The sequence below is a fragment of the Equus asinus genome, chromosome 23, assembly GCF_041296235.1.
Source record: "Equus asinus isolate D_3611 breed Donkey chromosome 23, EquAss-T2T_v2, whole genome shotgun sequence".
Lineage (NCBI taxonomy): Eukaryota > Metazoa > Chordata > Mammalia > Perissodactyla > Equidae > Equus > Equus asinus.
In genome coordinates, this window is record NC_091812.1 from 37,158,333 (window position 1) to 37,177,500 (window position 19,168).

Consider the following 19,168-nt stretch of genomic DNA (forward strand, 5'->3'; position numbering starts at 1 on the left):
AAAAAGAGGATTGGTGGCACATGTTAGCTCAGGGCTAATCTTCCTCAAAAAAAAAAAAATGACTAGATAAAATGGCAATAATTCTCATTAGGAAACCACAGAGAATGGGTTTAGCTGTAGTGCTTTTGACCTCAGAGGTCTTTATATTGATGCATAAAAAAGTAGGAATGATCAGAGCAAACATGGAATTTTAATCCAAAAAGAGAACTATGGTCTTCAGGTATCAAGGAAACTTGGTGGGTCGAGGATCTCACCTAAAGTATGACTCAATGGGAAGTTGAATCATTCAAAAGAAATATCTAGTAGAAGGGAAAGGGGAGTCAGTTGAAATGTTAAGAGGTATAGTCTTAGTTGGAAATCCATGGGCCTGAAATAGAAGACCATTTGGGTGAAGCAAAAGGAGAGAGAAACCTAAACTCTACCAGTGGGAGTATGCATCTTATCAAAATGGTTGCAGCAAATAGTATTAAAAGAGGTACAAATCTCAAGATTGGAGAACAGCTTAGAAAAGAACTCTAGTTTCTTTACATAAGGCAGGCCTTTAGACCCACAAGAAATTGCAGATCTGTTGGAGGGAAAATAGATGTTGGCAAAATTACAAAAATGAAAGTGACAAAGGTTAGACAAAATTCCAGCTCTCATCATTTCTGATTTCTCCCATGGCACATACCCAAAATAATCTGTGAAACTGAAGAAAGATTGCACACAGGCAATGTTCAAGGTTTCCAAGTGCAGAGAAAGATAGATTCCAGAAACAATACACCATTGGCAAGCCATAAAAATCCTAGCCCAGAGTATTTACCAGGTGGTTTGCCGTTTACAATGCAAAGCACGATCTTCAGGAGGCAGCATGAGTCAAGAGCAAGCTAGGACAAGGAGACTTCATTTCTCATGGTGACTGGACTGACAAAGGAGAGGGATGCAAGGATGCACAGGACTTGCCATTAGCAAATTTCTGACATTCTCCCAGGATATTGGACAAAGTAGAAACATGGGCCAAATGTTAGTAAAAAAGAGTTAAATTTGTAGCCTCTTGGTCTTGCCCAAAGAGTGCTTCCGTGTCCACGTGGGCAACAGCGGACTGTTCTTTAGTTGGCTTCTGAGCTTGACCTTTGTCTCAGTCTTGATCAAACTGTCTATTAATAACTTGAGTAAAGACATAGAAGCAGTAGTGTACTAAAGCTGGCTTGTGAAAATTGATCATTAAATTTTCAGAAAATTTGGAGGCAGGCTGACACCATCTTGTTAGCTTGTAATTGGTCCTGGTGGGGTATTCTGGCTACAGAAATTAGCAAGCACTACAAATTAGGGCCTTTCCTTTCCCCTCCTCCCAAGAACTGATTGTTAAACATTTACTACCATACCACTGAATAGAAAACAAGTATATTAATTAGAATTCTTTTGACTAAAGATAAATTAGATTAAACAAACAAAAAATAGCAGTTTCAAGTACATAACTGAAAAGTCCAGGTTAGAGTTGGCTTCAGGCAGAGTTGGAAGCTGGACTTAAATGACGTCACAAAGACTCAGTCTCTCTCTCTCTGTTGTGCTTTCCTCCATGTTGGCTTCATTCATCAGTAATTCAAAGCTCTTATATCAGCATTGCAACTCCAGTGGAAAGAGAGCCCCTCTTTCTCAATAGTTTAAACAAAAGATCCAATCACTTTGAGGAGGGGAATAGAATGCTCTGATTGTTCAGTCTGGCTTATGTTCCCATCTGTGGGTATAGAGGCTGAGATTGGGGAAGTGTCTGGCATGATGCAGTTACCAGGAGAAAGGGAGATAGATGCTGGCCACCCAAGGAGCATGTGTCCGCCAAGTGCATTTTCTTGATCCATGAAAAGGCAAAGGAATTATAATTCAGCTAAAAAAGTATAATTGCTGGATGATTGGATTAATGAGGATTATGTCAAGTCAGGAAATGTAAGCGCTATAATTGCTTAAGCACTCTTGGAGTATAGTATTCGGTTCTTGGCGCTGCACTTTACAAGGGACGTTAAATATCGACAATGCTGATAACGTTGTCCTAAAACTAGGTATGCAGAAGAATGTATGAAAACGGTTGAAGAAACCAGAGAATCTTTGCTTTGGAAAAAAGACGACTTACGAGCACACAGGATCTCTGTCTTCAAATAGTGAAAGTCCTTTTCTAGCAGAGGGCATCCTCTGTGTGACTCTAGAGGGTACAGTCGTAGAATCAGGGGACTGATTTGGCCCAACATAAGAAATTACTCTCTCATCATGAGGGCTGCCCAACCACTGAATGGGTTGACTCTTAAATCAGGGAGCTCTTTCTCACCAGAAATGTTCAAACAGAATTTGCATGACCAAACTTTCAGCAAGCTATAGCGTTGGCCTGGGATACTGCATAGTGGAATAGCATTTTACATGGAAGTTAGGTTCTAAAGTCAGTGGCTATCACAAATAGCCAAAATCACCCTAAAAATTACCTATAAAGTATGGCAATATAGATCATGGGTTTGTGCATATAATACATATGTATGATAACAGCTCAACACAAGGTTGACACAAGGGAAGCCATATTGTAGAAGAGAAACCATATTGTAACTTTGGATGATCTCTGATTAACTAACCCAGACATGCTCTGTAGATTTTATGGCCCTTCCCAGCTGCTATAAGCTTATAACTTTGTTCTTTTAAGTTCCTTAGGAATGTGATGACACCCAGGCAGAGAGTCTATGCTGAAACCATCATCGACGACAACTGAAAAGTCAGCGTACAGGGCGTTGCTCGAGTCTCTGACGCATATCCAGTAAAACAAAGGACTATCAGGAACTAAGACCAGATGGCTCCCCACCTGGAGACCAGTCCCCTGTATAACTGGCCTGTAGTCTTTGTTCTGTAAGATAGCTCTTTTCGGACATTATTCAGCCATCTTCCCCTCACTAGCAAGCTGTAATAAGTCCTTTCTCTCCTACCACCTTGCCTCTCGACTATTGGCATGTCTTGTGGTGGGCAGATGACCCCCCCTTAGGCAGTAACATGTATAAATATATAATGTATTTAATAACACACAATAGAATAGAGAGTGTAATCTTTTAAAACCTATGAGAGGTATATGGGGATGAAATAAAGCAACCATTGATTCAAGTCTCCTATTTCACATTCAGCTTGGGGCACGTATTGATAGAGTACAGTAGTGGGTGCATTGTTAACAGCACCTTACTGTTCCCTCCCACTACTCTACAAGCACGTTTCCTTGAATCTTCCTGACCTATAATAAAAAAACTTGACTGGCCTTTGTCCCTGATTCCTGGCAGGAGACTCTAAATCATTGGAATTTCCCAAGTATTAGGAGTGTCTTTGTTATTCATGAGCCCCTTGGATCACACCTGAGTTTATGCTAAGAAAGATGACTCAGGATGGGGGCTGGTCACCAGAAAGACTATGTGATTAGAGGGTTGGGACTTTGAGCAGCCCAACCTCCAGGGAGGGGAGGGGGGCTGGAGAAAAAGTTAAATCACACTGCCAGTAATTCAATTAATCATGCCCATGTAATGAAACTCCAGTAAATACTCTAGACATGGAGCTGAGTGGAACTTCCCAACTGGTGACTATATTGATGTGCTGAGAGGGTGATGAGCTCTGATTCCACTGGGAGAGGGCAAAGAAGCTCTGGATTCGGGACCCTCCCATCCTTGCCCTATGCGTCTCTTCATTTGCTAGTCCTGATTTGTATCCTTTGTAATAAAACTGGAGTCATAAGCCTAGTGCTTTCCTGAGTTTTGTGAGTCATTCTAGTGAATTATCAAACCTGAGGGTGTTGTGGTAACCTCTGAATTTGTAGCCAGCGGTCAGCAGTGTGGCTGACATCCAAAGAAAGGGCCGTCTTGTTGGGGGTCATGCCCTTAAACCTGCAGTCTGACACTTACTGAGTGATTAGCATCAAAACTGTGCAGCAGGACACAAGTTGGTGTCAGAGTAATAGTTAACTTAAAGAAACATGGGATGTGATTGTAGAGTACCTCTAATGAGTCTTACTCCAAAAATTCTACTGTTCTAAAGTAGAGATAAACAAAATTAATACTTTTATCTTGGCCCATAGAAAAGCCATTAGGTAATTGTCTTTTGATATCTCACTTTATGAAATTTATGTTCAAAAGATGCTGGTGATACAGTAGTTAAGTTCGTACACTCTGCTTCAGTGGGCTGGGGTTTGAGGGTTTGGATTTCCTCAAGGAAAAAGAGGAAGATTGGCAATAGACGTTAGCTCAGAGCCAATCTTCCTCACCAAAAAAAAAAAAAAAAAAAAAATTCAAGAGAAGTAGAACTTAAGAGTGTTTGGCTTATGCAATTGCACATCACCAACCCCTGTTCCCATAAAGCAGCTAATATCTAGTGTAGAGGAGCTTGTCCACAGGTAGGTTTGGTCAGTCAGGAAGAGAAGGCAGAGCACCTCTTTCTAAATTTGAATATGACTGGGAGACACCAACACCATAATAACAAGATGAGCATGCCCACCACCTAATGGCTTAAAGGTTGGCAAGATTTTTCCTTTCCCTTTTTCTTTCAGAGAAATGTGAATCAAAAATGTCCACTGCCAATTTCACAGAAATTTAAGAGGAGGGGAAATCCCCTTGCAAGCTCTTTCAGGGCCACAGGACAATGAGTTATTTTCCCAGTCCCTTCAATCAGAGGCTAACAGCAGCAGCATTCATTGAAAACACAACATCCATTCAAATCCCTTAGGATGCCCCCAGAGACGTGGCCCTGCTCCCTTGGCAGCGAAGGGCAGGGAAGGAATTCCCAGAGAGCAGAATTAGGATGAAGGGGGACGTTACAGGGGGACTGCCTCAGTTGAGTGTAAGGAAGGCCTTTCTGAGTGGAGGGGGCTTCTCAGGAGATTGAGAATGAACTCTCAGTTACCAGCAGGGTCTCAGCTGAGGGTCACTGCCACACCACCAGGACAAGTGGATGAGGAGATGTACACATCCAGTAAGGTGTGAGGGTACCAGATGACATTTAAGTCCCCGCAGCTCTGACAGCCTCTGGTTCTAACCCGACTCTGCGTTCCAAGTATAACTAGGGAAAATAATCCCACGTAAGGAGACTTCTCCACTGTGTCCTTACCGTGGCTATTTCTCAACAATAAATCCTGCTAGAGTACCTCCTGCATGATGTTATTTAGGGCAGTTAAGGGAGATTTTGGAATTACTTCAATGCCATTTAAATTCATTATCTAATGCTAATTAAAATTATCTGTTTCACTGTCACCAAGGAAAATCTTGTTAAGGAAACTGAAGAGCTACAGCGAGCTGTCACTGAGCCGGGAGCAGACGCGTGCTTATAGCACCACACATCCTACATCACTTTTTTTTTTTTTTTTGGAAGATTAGCCCTGAGCTAACTACTGCCAATCCTCTTCTTTTTGCTGAGGAAGCCTGACCCTGAGCTAACATCCATGCCCATCTTCCTCTACTTTATATGTGGGACACCTACCACAGCATGGCACGCCAGGAGGTGTCATGTCCACACCTGGGATCCGAATTGGCGAACCCTGGGCCGCTGAGAAGCGGAACTGTGAACTTGACCGCTGCACCACTGGGTTGGCTCCCATCCTATGCCATTGACAACTAAGGGCAAGGGAGATTTAACCTGGCAGTGTACCTGGCCTAGGGCAGCTTTTGAGAGCCAGCCTTCTGAAGAGCAGTCAGCTGGATAGCAGGACACTGGCCTCTGACCCTATGTCATCTTGGGGCAGTCACCTCATCTCTCTGGGTTGGGTTAGATCAGTGGTTTTCAATTGAGGATGCACAGTGGAATCACCAAGGGAACCTTCAGCAATACAGATACCCAGGGCCCACCCCAGACCAACTAAGTCAGAATGCCTGGAGACAGGGCCTAGGCAGCAGTGTCAGGTGGTTCCAATGTGTAGGTGAGGTTGACTACCACTGCGTTTGACGGCCTCTAAGGACCCCTCCAGCCCTGTGCCTCTGGGTCCCTCCAGACTGACTAAGTATTGGGAAATCATTGGCTTAGTTCGTCAGTCTTTTGCAGACATTGGTTGTGAGTCTGACTCAACTGGTTTCCACGTGCGTATCAGCGAGGAGGTGACCACTGTTAAATCACGGTCCATGCCTTAGTTATTTTTGTATACGTCTAGCACATACTAGGTGTTCAGTATTCATTTGATGAATGAATGGTGCAGAGGCCAACAATTCAATTTGCAATTCACGACATCTCTCTGCTTCACTTTGAGTGGCATTTTAATCATTTTGCTGCTCTTTATCACTTAGCAGAGTAAGGAGAGCTAGTTACTAAAGTTAAATAATATGTTAGACTTATCTTTAATAGCAGAATAGCCCAAAATAGTAGCGGCTTAAACAAGAGAGAAGTAACACATAAAATCTTGGCTTTCAAAACATGGTCCTGGGACCAGCATCAGCCACTTCATCTGGAAATTTGTCAAAAATGCAGACTCTTGGACTCCAAACCTTACCTACTGAACCAGAAACTTCAGACATGGGGCCCAGAAATTCGTTTAAACAAGCCGCCCAGGTGGTTCAAGAACCCTGCCTTAATAAAATAATTTGAGAACTAGGCAGTCCAAGGCTAGCATAGCAATTCCATGAAGTTTCCAGGGACCCAGGCTTCCTTCTGCTCACCACTCCTTCACCCCCAGGGTAAAAATCTTGCCCACATGATCCAATATAGCTGCTGGAGTTCCAGCTATCACATCTAAGTTCAAAGGAGTAGGATGAAGAAAAGACCCAGAGAAGGGCACTCACTCTCCTTTAACATGACTTCCTGTCTGAGTACAACACTTCCTCTTACATGGCATAGGCAAAAAACATTTCTGTGAATAAGGCTGGAAATGTTGTCTTTGAGTTGGCCACAGGCCACCAAGTTAAAAATCAGGGTTCTGTTTCTGAGGTACTAAGACAGGAAACTAGTTGTTTCTGCCTTAACTAATCACTCACTGATGGTAATAAGGAAAACTAAAACTTATGAGTGCTTTCCATGTGTCTAGGCCCTGTGTTAAATATATCACATGACAGTATCTCATTTAACCTTCACGATTCTATGGGGAATTATCATTCTCATTTTGTAGATGCAACAACTGGGGCTTGCAGAGTTTGGTTAATGTGCCCGATGTCACATAACTAGGAAGTGATGGAGCAGAACTCCATCTGCAGAGGAGATAAACAGAGGCTGTTTATCTGCAGAGCGTGTTCTTAGCCTCAAAGCTATGCTAGTCTGATGAAAGGTTTGGTGGAGGAGACAAAAGATGAGTAATAACTGATAGTTTACAGCCATTCCTTTATAGCAGGAATAATATAACACTGGCTTTGCCATCACTTAATAAGGTTGAGCTTGCAAAGCAACTCCCGCCTTACTCCAAATGGCTGGATTTTTTTTTTCTAAGACTGCATTTTCAGTTCACTAGGACTGGAGTGCAGTGGTGTCTGCACATTAAGAAGCTTAGGCCTAATGCAAGGGAGGATCAGGGTTTGTGGAGTCTGATGCTTGTACAATGTAGGATCTCCCCTTAGGAACAAAATTATTAAATTATGAACACAAAATTATGTAGCAGGCTTTGGAATGCCCAGCAAGCAAGTGGCCCTGATGCTTTAGCCTCGCTGGCTTCACAGGAAACCTGCTTCCAGCCTAATGCTTCTCTCCCGGCGCTGCTTGCGGATTGCATGGGGCACTGAGGACAGACCTGCTGACACCAATCAGGCAATCATGGGCGGTTTCATCTAGGAGGGACATTGGAGATGACATTGATCAGGGTTTTCTCACTTTGTTTTTAACAGTAGAACACTGTTCCGAATCTGAATATGTCACACAGACATAACTGGGTTTGCTCTGGTTGGAGCTCAGGAGGTTGGTCAAGGGCCCCACCTCCTCTGCCCCTGCCTCCCGCCACATTCCAGCCCCCCAGGCGTCTCAGGGCATCCTGGGTCTTCGAGGATCCCATCTGAAAACCACCTGATTTATTGGCAGGTTGGCAACTAGAGCTCCTATCTGTCCACAGATCTTTTCACTCTACCTTAATAATCCTCCCATTCCTAGGAGCCTTTTGCCGAGCTGTCTCTCACCTTATCTCAAATGCGGTATTTGTTATATGGCGGAATCAAAGCGCAAGGTATTACCTGCTTCTATGCGAGTCGGAGCATCTCTCTCCTACTGCAGCCCTGGCGGCGGAGGGCTGGGTACTCCTCCTTCTTCAGTCACTGGAGGTTATGCTTCAATGGCTGGTTTCTCTCTCCCTTTGGTTCACCAGCACAAGTGCTGGGCACTCCCAGGGGAAAGTGAGGGGCAGGGAATGGAACGAATGGGCAGAGTCTGTACCACTGAGAGGAAAAGAGTGGAAACCCCTGGGGTCATGGGGACTGGAAACACATTTATAAATTGAGCACAGGTAGAAGTTATCTTAATAGTATGAAAAAAGAAAACACAAAGAGATTTAAAGACATATCACACGTAGGCACCATAGACATTTTCTCTTCCATCTTTGATTTTCACTGCTGACTGACAAATATGGGCTGCAAACGTATTCCTTTCCACTTGCTGGAATTTCATGTCTTTCGGACTGTACTTCTGGTCTTGGCAGAAGTTTGCCTTAAGAAAATTCTCTGGAGAGACATTTAACTGGAAGTAGTTCATTTTTCATGGACGTATTGCTGTACTTTTTTGCCGTACTTTTTGCCCACCTAAGTTGTGCAACAAATTTTCCCACTGTGTTGCTTTTTCTTTCACAGCTTTTCTTGGTTCAGACAATTCTCAAGTAAGTTACAGACGGGTAATATTACCCGACATTGGTCTTCTAATTAGAAAGGGGAAATTCTTCCATCAGACCCTTACTTTCCTCAATTATAGAATCTCCCTTAAAAATCTCAAGCTGGTGAGAAGTTTTAATATTAGTCAGTAACTAAAATTATAAATCTCTAAAGCTCTCTTTAAAGCTAATTAAACTTAAAATGTAATCTAAATGGAACAGAATAGCTTTCCACAGAATAGCCACATCATGACTGCAGTTGACAAAAGGGTAAGTGGAAATAGTTTGCTTCTCCTTTTCGGGAAATGGCATCAACTGGCTGATACTGTTCAGAAAAAGGGTGAATATGTCCCTTAGGGTTTGTTGTACTAAAAGGCTGCAGAATAACAGATAACTACGTCTATAGTGCAATATAGAGACAAAAAGCTACTTTGTAAACATCAAAAGTATTATTTCCAAACATTAAAAACATGATTCACATACAAATACATAATGCGTCTAAGACTGACATAACTCATCAATGAGAAGCCCAGCAGGGTGGTGAAGGTATATATAGTGATGGGGTTCAGGACATGCTACCCCAAAATATGGCGCCTTGGCACACTGAATGCTTAAGCTGAAGGAATTTGAGAAATGGTAGGTGCAAGAAGGACTTTCTGATCTTCCCCTGAAACAGGTCCTAAGACCCTACTGTGAGAGGTGCCCTTCATACCCCAGCAGGAAAAGGAGGACCCTGATCTCTGAGGACGGAGGACGCTCAGAGGAACCTAAAGGAGGAGGCTCTGCTCTTTCCCCGAGTTGACCACCTTTAACTCACACCCTTTACAACATATCACATTTTCCCAGGACCTTCTACACTTCACCAAACCTCGCATAAAAATGCTCAGGTTTAACTGCTTCTTCAGGCCTTCATTTCCATCTGAAGGCTCCCACATCATGTAGAACTTAAATTTTTATGCTTTTCTCTTGGTAATCTTTTTTGCTATAGGGGCTCCGGTTTACAAGGGTAGCTTAGAAGAATTTAGGTAGAGGGAAAATTATTTTTTCCTCGTCCAATAGCTATATACATATTCAATAAAAGAAAGACCACCAGAATAAGATTGCAAAGTTAGATCTACACTGGTTAATGTTCTACAGGGCAATAACACTGTAATCTTTGGCGCTGTCTATTTTGGACAGAAATTGTTTGCAACTTATTGACATTCTACATATTGTGATCCACCACCTTTCCCGAGTCTGGACCCTAATTAATAGAATAGCATGTCAAACACAGTTACGTTCCGCTAGAAAAGTCAAATAGCTTTGCGGTTTTGTAGGCAATGCTCTAGCATAGCTTTAAATGGTGCAAATCTTTTTGCCTTATTTCTAGGCTTTGGATAATTTTACTTAATAGTAGCATCATTTTTTGTTTTAATTTTTATCTGTACACTTTAACCCTGTGACTTGGGAACCAAACAAGGCAAGGACTATCTGACCTAGGTGGGGAATCATAAATGTCGAACAGAGTTTAACAAAGCAACTTCACATACACAATTACATTTGATTCTGACTCCAACCCTCTGAGATTTTCAGGTATTATCTCCCTTTTTACAGATAGGAAAACAGAGGTTCATAAAGACTGTGACTTACCCACATTCCTGGTCAGAGCCAAGCCTCAAAGCCAGAACTTCTGAAAACAAGCTCCAACTGCTTTTCACTGTGGTACTGCTCTCAACAACTCCTCACATTTGTAGAGAATCTGATTGTTTAAAAGCCTTTGTAAACTGATGGAACATGAGGCAGGTGGCTTGTTTCATAGAGGAGGAAACTGAGGACGAAGATCACCTACCTAGCAAGTGGGTCCAAGTTTCCCCAAGTCCAAGGCTCTTTCCTTTACAGAACAATTGTCTGGAGTTGCCCACTTTGTCTCCTGGTGCCCACTCACATTCCATCTCTGGATGCCAAGACCACTATATGAGTTGAAACCCCCCCACTTATCAGGAAAGTGACCTCAAACTACCCCCTCCCCAAGGAAACCAACTCCCTTTCCAACCCGTCTAGCTCTCAGTATTCTGCTTGGGTTAAGTTGAAAGACTTGAAGGAAGGTGTTGATCACAGGCTACAGCTAAAGGTGCTGTTCCTACCAGGGTTATTTGCATTCTAAAAGGAGCTGATTTGGACTCCCGTGCTTTTCACCCTCTGCTTCCTACTCAGTGACAGAAGTGACTGCAAGGGCCCCCCCGACCCCCTATCGTCTCTTACCCCAAGCACTAGCTACAAATGATGGCCTACACGTTGACTACTTTTCAAATGTACATAGCTGTTTTAAATTGTACAGTATGTCCCTAAAAGTGGTTATGAGTTCATGGAACTTTCTATGTGATTTCTTAGCCAATATATTATACTCAAAAGTACAAGTGTAATTTTGCATTTTGGAGTAAAGGTTGCTGAAATGTCTGATGTTAAAAATCTCAAAGATGGGGACTTTGACTTCCAGAGTTGTCCCTGCAACCTTTCCAGCAATCCCTACATCTCACACGATTCTACGGCCCGTATGGAAGCTGGCCTTGGGAGAGAGCCCCACAGGGCGTCAGGTCCAGTTCCAGGTCCTTCACATATACAAACTCGTTTAATTCTCACAGTGATCCAGTGAAATGTGCATCATCTTCTTTTTATAAATAAGAAAACTGAAACTGAGATGTTATGTAACTTGACCAAGGATGCCCAGCTAACAGAGCCAGGCTTCATACTGTGGTTCTGTGCTGCGCTCCTAGCCACTATCCTATATTGTCTCTAATTTTACCTGATTTTCATTTTCCAAAGTGATACTTATGTGCAACTATAGAGCAGAAGACATGTAGGTGTAAAAAAGTAAAAAAGAAAAGTTTTGAAAGGGGTAAAAAGCTACTACAGAAAAGCAGAGCAGGCTCATGTAGAGAGGAAAAGATGGAATACTCTTATTTTCCTAACTGTAACACGCCTTGACCGTAAAACCACCAATTATTTCATGTATCACTAAGAAAAAAAGCTCCTGGTAAAAATGACGATGCTAAATGCCATTGACTGTGAGATGCATCCTTTCAGATTTGTTAACATGTGAAAAAAAAAGGGGCATGTTTAGAATTGATGAAATACAGTAACATCCAGGCAGGCAGCACCAGGCAACAGGCTAAGGAGCTTGAGATCCTAGGGGAAGGGGGAGAGAGCATCTTTCACCATTTCTCTCACAGAGGCCCCAGAACCCTATGCTCTGGTTTTGGTCCCACGCCAGATTCTGATTTGACGCTACTTATCAAGAAGCGTACTTCACCCATTAACTAATCATCGTGGCCAAGGGACTGGTGGTGTGCTCTGGGAGACCTGGGTCCTGTGTGCCGGTGGAGGCAGGTCATGATGGGTTCACCTACCCACATAGGATGACTACGAAATGTGGGAGGAGGGGAACCCCCAAAGAGGTGCCAGCCAGACCAAAACGTACATCTACCAGATTATTACTCCAAACAGACACAGTGGATTCCAACAGATCTATATTTAGAACTAGACTTAGGTATTAAACAATACAGATGGGGCAGAAAGAAGAAAACCCAAGACTTGTCCATTTCCTCAAAAGCACTTTCTTGGTGTTACCCAGGTCTTGAAGAATCATGTTTGTTCTTTCTGTCACTGCCTACTGTTGAATGTAACAGGAGCCAGTCAATGTGTTTACTGGTGGTTGCAGCAATAAGAACATGAGTTTTAAATGCAACAGGATTTCTATCTAAAAGGAAAAGTCTGTTTTCAAGCATCTGGAAGTCGTTTAAAGTATCTAAATTATTCATTATGCTTAATTATAGTCATCAAGAGCACAAAGTCAGATGATTCTCATAACCTTACCAGATCCCTATCACCTTCCACTGAAGCAGTAATCACGTCAGGTACAACCAAGAGCTAAACATTTTCTCTCAAGATATAATTAATTCTCCTAAGAACAAGAGAACTTGGACCAAAATTTCTCATGACCACGTTTTTTGCAGCTCTCTTCATCCACTTACATTCAGCAACGGGCATGAGTCCATGTTTAAAAAGTGGAGAAACACTTTGATGAAAGATTCCAGACACCATTCCTTTATAGGGATGGGAGTGGAAACATTGGCGCCCTCTTCCAAGGCACTGTTTTGGGTACAAACATGTACACAGCAATCAGTGTATGTTTGCACACTTTGGAATGTAGAACAGAGCAGCCATTTAGTTGCTATTCATAAAAGACATGCAATCCGAAGAGCATATTCTATCTCCTGTAAGACTGTTCGTTAAAAGACCTTAAGAATTCATCTGGGAAAGAGGTTAGGGAATTTGGGGCACTTCAGTGATTGTATTTTTAAACTTAGAAAAAGAAAGATGGTGTATTAGTTTGCTAGGACTGCCTAACAAATACCACAGACTGAGTGGCTTAAACACAGAAATTTACCTCCTCATAGTTTCTGGAGGCTAGAAGTCCAAGATGCAGGTGTGAGCAGGTTGGCTGCATTTGGCGGCCTCTCTTTGTGGCTTATCGATGGCCATCTTCTGTCTTCACATGGTCTTTTTGGTATGTGTTTGTCCTAATCTCTTCTTACAGGGACACCAGTCATATTGCATTAGGGCTTGCCCATATGACTTCATTTTACCTTAGTTATGTCTTTAAAGGCCCTATCTCTAAAAATAGTCACATTTTGAGGTACTGAGCGGTTAGGATTTCAACACACAAACTTGAAAAGGACACAATTCAGCCCAGGAAAGATGGAGATGACAGTAAACTTAGTTTCCTCAGGACAAACAACATCAGAAGTGACAAGCTCAAATGGCAGATTTTTCAGTTTTAGTGCATTGGTTTTGGTATAGAAATAGTTGATTAGTGGCTCAGTTATTAACTGTTGCTTTTTTTGAGACCTTGTGCTCTCTTAACCATTATTCTAAAAATACACACCCTCATCTTTACAAGACTTACTCTTCAGAGTGATTAATCTGCTATAATTAAGATGTAACCTTTTCAAAATTTCATTGAAAATAGCAACAGAAGTGCCATCTCAAATTTTAAAGAGCCAATCCTTTGAGTTCAGGCATGCAGGAAGGCATTTCCTACAAGGGCCCTTATCCTGCTATGCATACTGCCCAGGCTCCCCAGGAAAAACGGGGTTCTCCTTCCTTCTAGGCAATGTCTGATCCCTGGGAAAAAGCATGGGGTTGGTGCAATCTGAAAACTACAAAAAACTGAATTTGAAAATTAAAGACATTCTTAAATTCACTAAGCTCTTCCATGGAAAATATACCCTCCATTTAGCCAGGTGGGTTGTTTTCAGTTTGGTTAAAACCATTTGTAGATTTCTGCTGAGAACAAAAATAGTATAAACTCACAAGAACGAAGTAAACAGGAGAGAACCCATCAGTGAGCCAGCAATAGCAACAACTATCAGGAAGAACAGGAAGCTGTGAGAAAGTAGCAGGGCTGAGAAAGCTGAATACCAAGTGCATGCAAAGGAGCAAGTTAATTCTCACCGTCATACAAAGAAAATCCCAGCAATTAGAGGTGCTAAGCATTGGGGAAAGCTGGGGTGAGGCCTGGGATGGAAAACAGGGAGATTGGCAAAAACTACTTGACTACCACTCTATCCCTTCGCAGAGGCCGACAGTTTATTTTGTGGACTCACGTTGGTTCAATTTCTCCAGACTAGGAGGCCCCAGGTACAAAAGAGTATGAGGGTGAGGAGCTGTACTCAAAGCAGGTGGGTTAATTCAGATCAGCACACTGAGTGTTGAGCAACCAGAATTCTGGCTGCCAGATGGATTTCTCTCTGGAGGAACTGAATTGCCCCAGGCAAAAAGCCTACAGATCCTGACATCTGGAGGACTCCAGTGAAACAGCAGCATCCACACCTGATCACCTGTGCAATGAAGAGTCAACAGTAGAGAGCAGGATGGGCTTGCCCCCTTTCTGATCAGTTTTAAGTGTCTTAAGTATATAAAGAGAGCAAAAGATCCTCCAAGAAAGCCTCAAACATGAGAGAGACCAAAATAAACAGAAAGTGCAGACAACAGAAAAGAGAAAAAGCAAAGCAAAACAAAACAAAGTACGATATCCCCAGAGATGTTAGAAATACTTCATTTAAGAAACAAGAAAAGAACACTTCAATGGAAGGACTAGCAAAGTGAAGGAAACATCTTACCCAGAAAGCAAAACAAAAAGCCAAAGAATTGAAAAAGAAAATCAGAGGGCCAAATTAGCACATAAAATCTGAAAAATAAGAGTTCCAAAAAGAATAGAGAAAACAGAGAGGGGAAAAAGTCACAGAAACAATACAAATTTAGCTCCCAGAATGGAGGACCTTCACTTTTCTGACTAAAATGATCAACAAGTGCCAGCATGAAGAATGAAAAACAGGTGCACATGACACACACGAATGCACATGACCCTGAAAGACAAGAAGGCTGGGGAGAAAAAAGTCCTGTAGCCTTCCAGAGCAGCCCTACCCTCCACCCAAAAAAGGCCACATATAGAAGACTGACAATTGGATGGCATTGGACATCCATAACAACTCTGCAAGCTGAAGAAAATAGCCACCACTGCCTTCAACATTCTGAGGCAAAGTTAATTTCAAAGTGGAATTCTATATCCAGCTCAACTAGGTACCCAGATATGAAAGGGCAAAATAAAAATACTCAGATTTTAAAATTTTACTTCATATGCATCCTTTTTCCAGAAGTTACTAGAGATTGTACCCCATTCAAAAGAAGGTGTTAAGCCAGAAAAAGAAAAGCATGAGATTCTAGAAATGGGCTTTCCACAGAAGAAATAAAGGCAGGCCCAGGATGATGGTCATGCAGTCCTTTAGGACATCCAGAAAGCCAGCTGGCTCCAGGAGGGATGTCTGCCGGTTGACTTCATGTACTGGAGAGTGTGGAAATTAGTATTCAGAGAGAGGTTAGCACACTTTTGGCTGCACGTTTCTAAAGATCCAATTCAAAACAGCCTTAATGAGCTATGAGAGTTATTTTTCTCACATAGCCACAAGTTCAGGACTAGGGCAGCTCCAGTTATTTATTCTGCAGTTCAGCATCATCAAAGTTCCAGATTCTTTCCACCTTTTGCTCAGCCATCCTGAGGATGCCTTCTGTCTTCTCACGGCTGCAAGAGCAGTGCAACAGCTCTAAGCATCCAGTCTGCACATACTGAAGTCTGCCAGCAGGAAAGGGACTCTGCCTCGTGGGTCTGAGATCTAAGATACCTTTCCCAGGAACGCCACTTCTCTTCCCAGGTTCACTGGCCATGCTTCTGCTTAAATCCATCACTGACTTAAGGGATGGGCCCTCAGGATTAGTACATACCAGTGCTCTTTTGCACAAGCCACACAACAGAAATGTTTGTATGGTCTTGTGGAGTAACGGATGAGGCTTTAAAAATCTCAGCACTTCTATGACCCACTTGAGGCATAGTGGGTGGGAAACAGTGAATCAGACCAGTCAGGGTACTGGCACCACGGGGAAAAGGGTGGACATCATAACTACATGGCAGCCTCACCATCCTGAAAGAAAAGAGGAAAACGGTGCCTGCTAGAGAAGAGTTTAAGCAATTCTGATGAAAAGTTTTGGAAAAAGAATAGGAATGTAGAAAAGTAGACAAATGAAAATAAATGAGACAATTATTAATTCCAAGAAAAATAAAATAGCATAGGAAATGTAATGACAGTTCACTACTTAATTCAGTATTTAACAATTTATGTTGGCATAAACATGCAAACCCTGAACACTGATTTATCGAAAATCATGCAATTCTATTGGGGAAGATAGAAAAGAAATGGGGGAACAGTGGTGGTGAAAAGTCTTAATCTGTATTTTCCCATAATAGGAAGTCAAAAGAAAATGCCTAAAATGGATAGATTAAAAAAAAACCCAAAACCCTAAAAATTATGTATTTAAAAACTTAGCAGAGCTAAAAAGAATTGTAAGTAGGTGCTTCTGGGGAGGGCAAGGCAGGGGTGTGGAGTGCGGCAGGGGTGTGGAGTGCGGCAGGGGAAAAGATTGCTGCTTTCGTTAAAAGTTTTATAGCATTCTAACTTAAAAAACTATGTACGTTATTTTTTTAGTCTCAAAGGTGGAACAAACAGGGTTTCTGCCACTCTCTCTGAATGGAACCAGTAAAACACAAACCACAATGTCCTGGTCAAAAAAAAGCAAGCTCTGATGTTGCCTTTTCCCCATTCCTCGCCTCACCCCATACCCAGTTCCCCCAGCTGTCCCACCTCCACCCTTGACCGCTGGGTGGCGGAGGATGGGGGGAGAATCCACGCCAAAAGAATTGTAGGAATTGCTCTTCTGCTCCTTCGCAGGGTTCAGTGTGCCCAGCAGGAGAGAGGGCAGCAGGTGGAGTCCTGGTTGCTTCCATGTTGGGAGGAGTCCTGGGACCTGTAGTCTGGTCAGGAAGCAGCAATTCTCCAGCAGGTGTAACTGCACTGACAGACTCAAGTGGGCGTGCTGTTACAGCAGGCTACTTAGAGAGGGCATCAAGCACCAAAAGCAGCCAGGTCTTCCCAGGCAGGGCTACACGTGCCTGACTCATCTACCAATCCTTCCAAGCTTTGTTGCTAAAAGCCAAGCAGTTTTAAAATTCAAACATCCTACCAGCACTTAAATTCAACCTTCTGCACTGTTAACAGATCTGCACATCCTCAAACCCTACAGGCTTCAACTACTTTGGGGACAGTCCCAAGGGAGAAAGTCTCACCATAAGGAGCTATTTACTTGGAAGGCCCCGACCCAAAGACAGATTTTCCCAGGGACCTTGACCTTAACACTGCTACCCATTGTGATCCCCTAATTCATCTAGTGCATGTCCCCCTTGTTACAAGTCTTCACGTACTCAAGTGGCTTTCAAGCAAAATTTAGCATGGAACCAACCCATAAGGCAGCTAGAGGCATGCCCCTGCCCTGTACCCATCAAGGCCCTGAGGCTTCCTGAAGTTCAGTCCAAAACCAGTAACTTCTACACCTCACTGTTGCCACCAGACTCCCTTTGCCTTTTCTCCACATCCTGCCTTCCTTTGACATCCTCTCAAGTCCTACCTCCTCCATGAAGCCTTCTCAGAGTATTGCTCACTGAAGATGTCTTCTCCCCTGAATCAACTCACGTAACTACTTTAGGGATTAATAATTATTATTTTTTGTGAGGAAGACTGGCCCTGAGCTAACGTCTGTGCCCATCTTCCTCTATTTTGTATGTGGGATGCTGCCACAGCATGGCTTGAGCGGTGTGTAGGTCCACGCCTGGGATCCAAACCTGTGAACCCCAGGCTGCCAAAGTGGAGCACACGAACTTAACCTCTATGCCACCAGGCTGGCCTTCAAGCAACAGCTTTAAATATATGTGGCTGGTCCCACTGCATACAACTGTTAAACCTTTTACATTACTGCCTCACACTGCGATTTACTTACACTCAATATGACAGAGGAGATGGCAGGGATTAAAAGAAAAAGACCATTTTTAGAAACCATTTTATAAATAGATTCTCATACAAAGAAGAAACACATCTACAGAGCATCCAATTACAGTAAGGTGGACCCTAGCCCTTCTTTTCTGCACTAGGAAAACAGAACAGAACAGGGAAAACGATTCCATCTCGCTCTTAACTGCTTCCACTTATGTAGTCAGTTTTTCCAGTAGAGTTTCTATTCCTTTGCTGGTGCTTTTGTGTTTTTCCAGTGCGGGAATCAGGCTTTTCAGTCCAGCTTTGACTTTGTCTGCAACTTCTTGATCAGAACTCTGGAGAAGGCTGAAGAGAGAAGACAAAAATTAAGAAACAAAAAATTAAATTTTGTAAAAATCCCTAAATCATCTGCAAATACTATCCGCATTCACAATATAAAAACTGACTTGTGAGACAAGTCTTATAACTATAATTTTTTTTTATCCATCAGATGAATGATGGAGGCTAGTAGCCTATATTCTAAAACCACATAAATAAAAAAGGTTTTATAATGTTCCTGGTGGAATCACTCAAGCAAACACAGGAGCAACTTTGTTCCATGTAGAATCGGTCCTAGCTTCACTCTGCTCATCTTACGACTGACACACTGCCCTAACATTATTTACTACACATATTCCACCCTTCCTTACCCACCTAGGTAAACTCGAGAGCAGAGACCCTGTGTTTTCTTTCTTTACTTCATGGCACCACACGTACAGAGCAGATGGCCAAGAAATGCCTAGTGAGTGACTGAGTTAACACGAGTGAGTAGGGGCACCCAGAGGAAAGGTGGAGGCATGAAATCTAAGCTGTGAAGGGCCTTCCTTCTCACTGAACGCTGGAGCTAAAACATTTAGTCAAAGGATGAAGAGCCTTAACTTGGAGCGTTTTAACTGCCTAGATTTAAAACCTGCCTCTGCCACTCAGTAACTATACTACCAAGAACATGCTATCTAAATTCTCACAGATT

At 42.7% G+C, this 19,168-nt stretch overlaps 1 protein-coding gene across 4 annotated transcripts in view; it reads right to left on the bottom strand.

The window, feature by feature from the left end:
- Positions 1–18,212: 18,212 nt before the first annotated feature.
- PUM3 (pumilio RNA binding family member 3) overlaps positions 18,213–19,168 on the bottom strand; it is a 40,506-nt gene continuing 39,550 nt past the window's right edge. For all 4 annotated transcript variants that reach the window (XR_011497263.1, XR_011497262.1, XM_014846749.3 and 1 more), the window contains one exon: positions 18,213–18,504. Coding sequence is in view for 2 of the 4 variants with exons in the window: in XM_014846749.3 (XP_014702235.2) it covers positions 18,372–18,504 (133 nt within the window). In the remaining 2 variants the exon portion in view is untranslated. The remainder of the gene's footprint in view (positions 18,505–19,168) is intronic.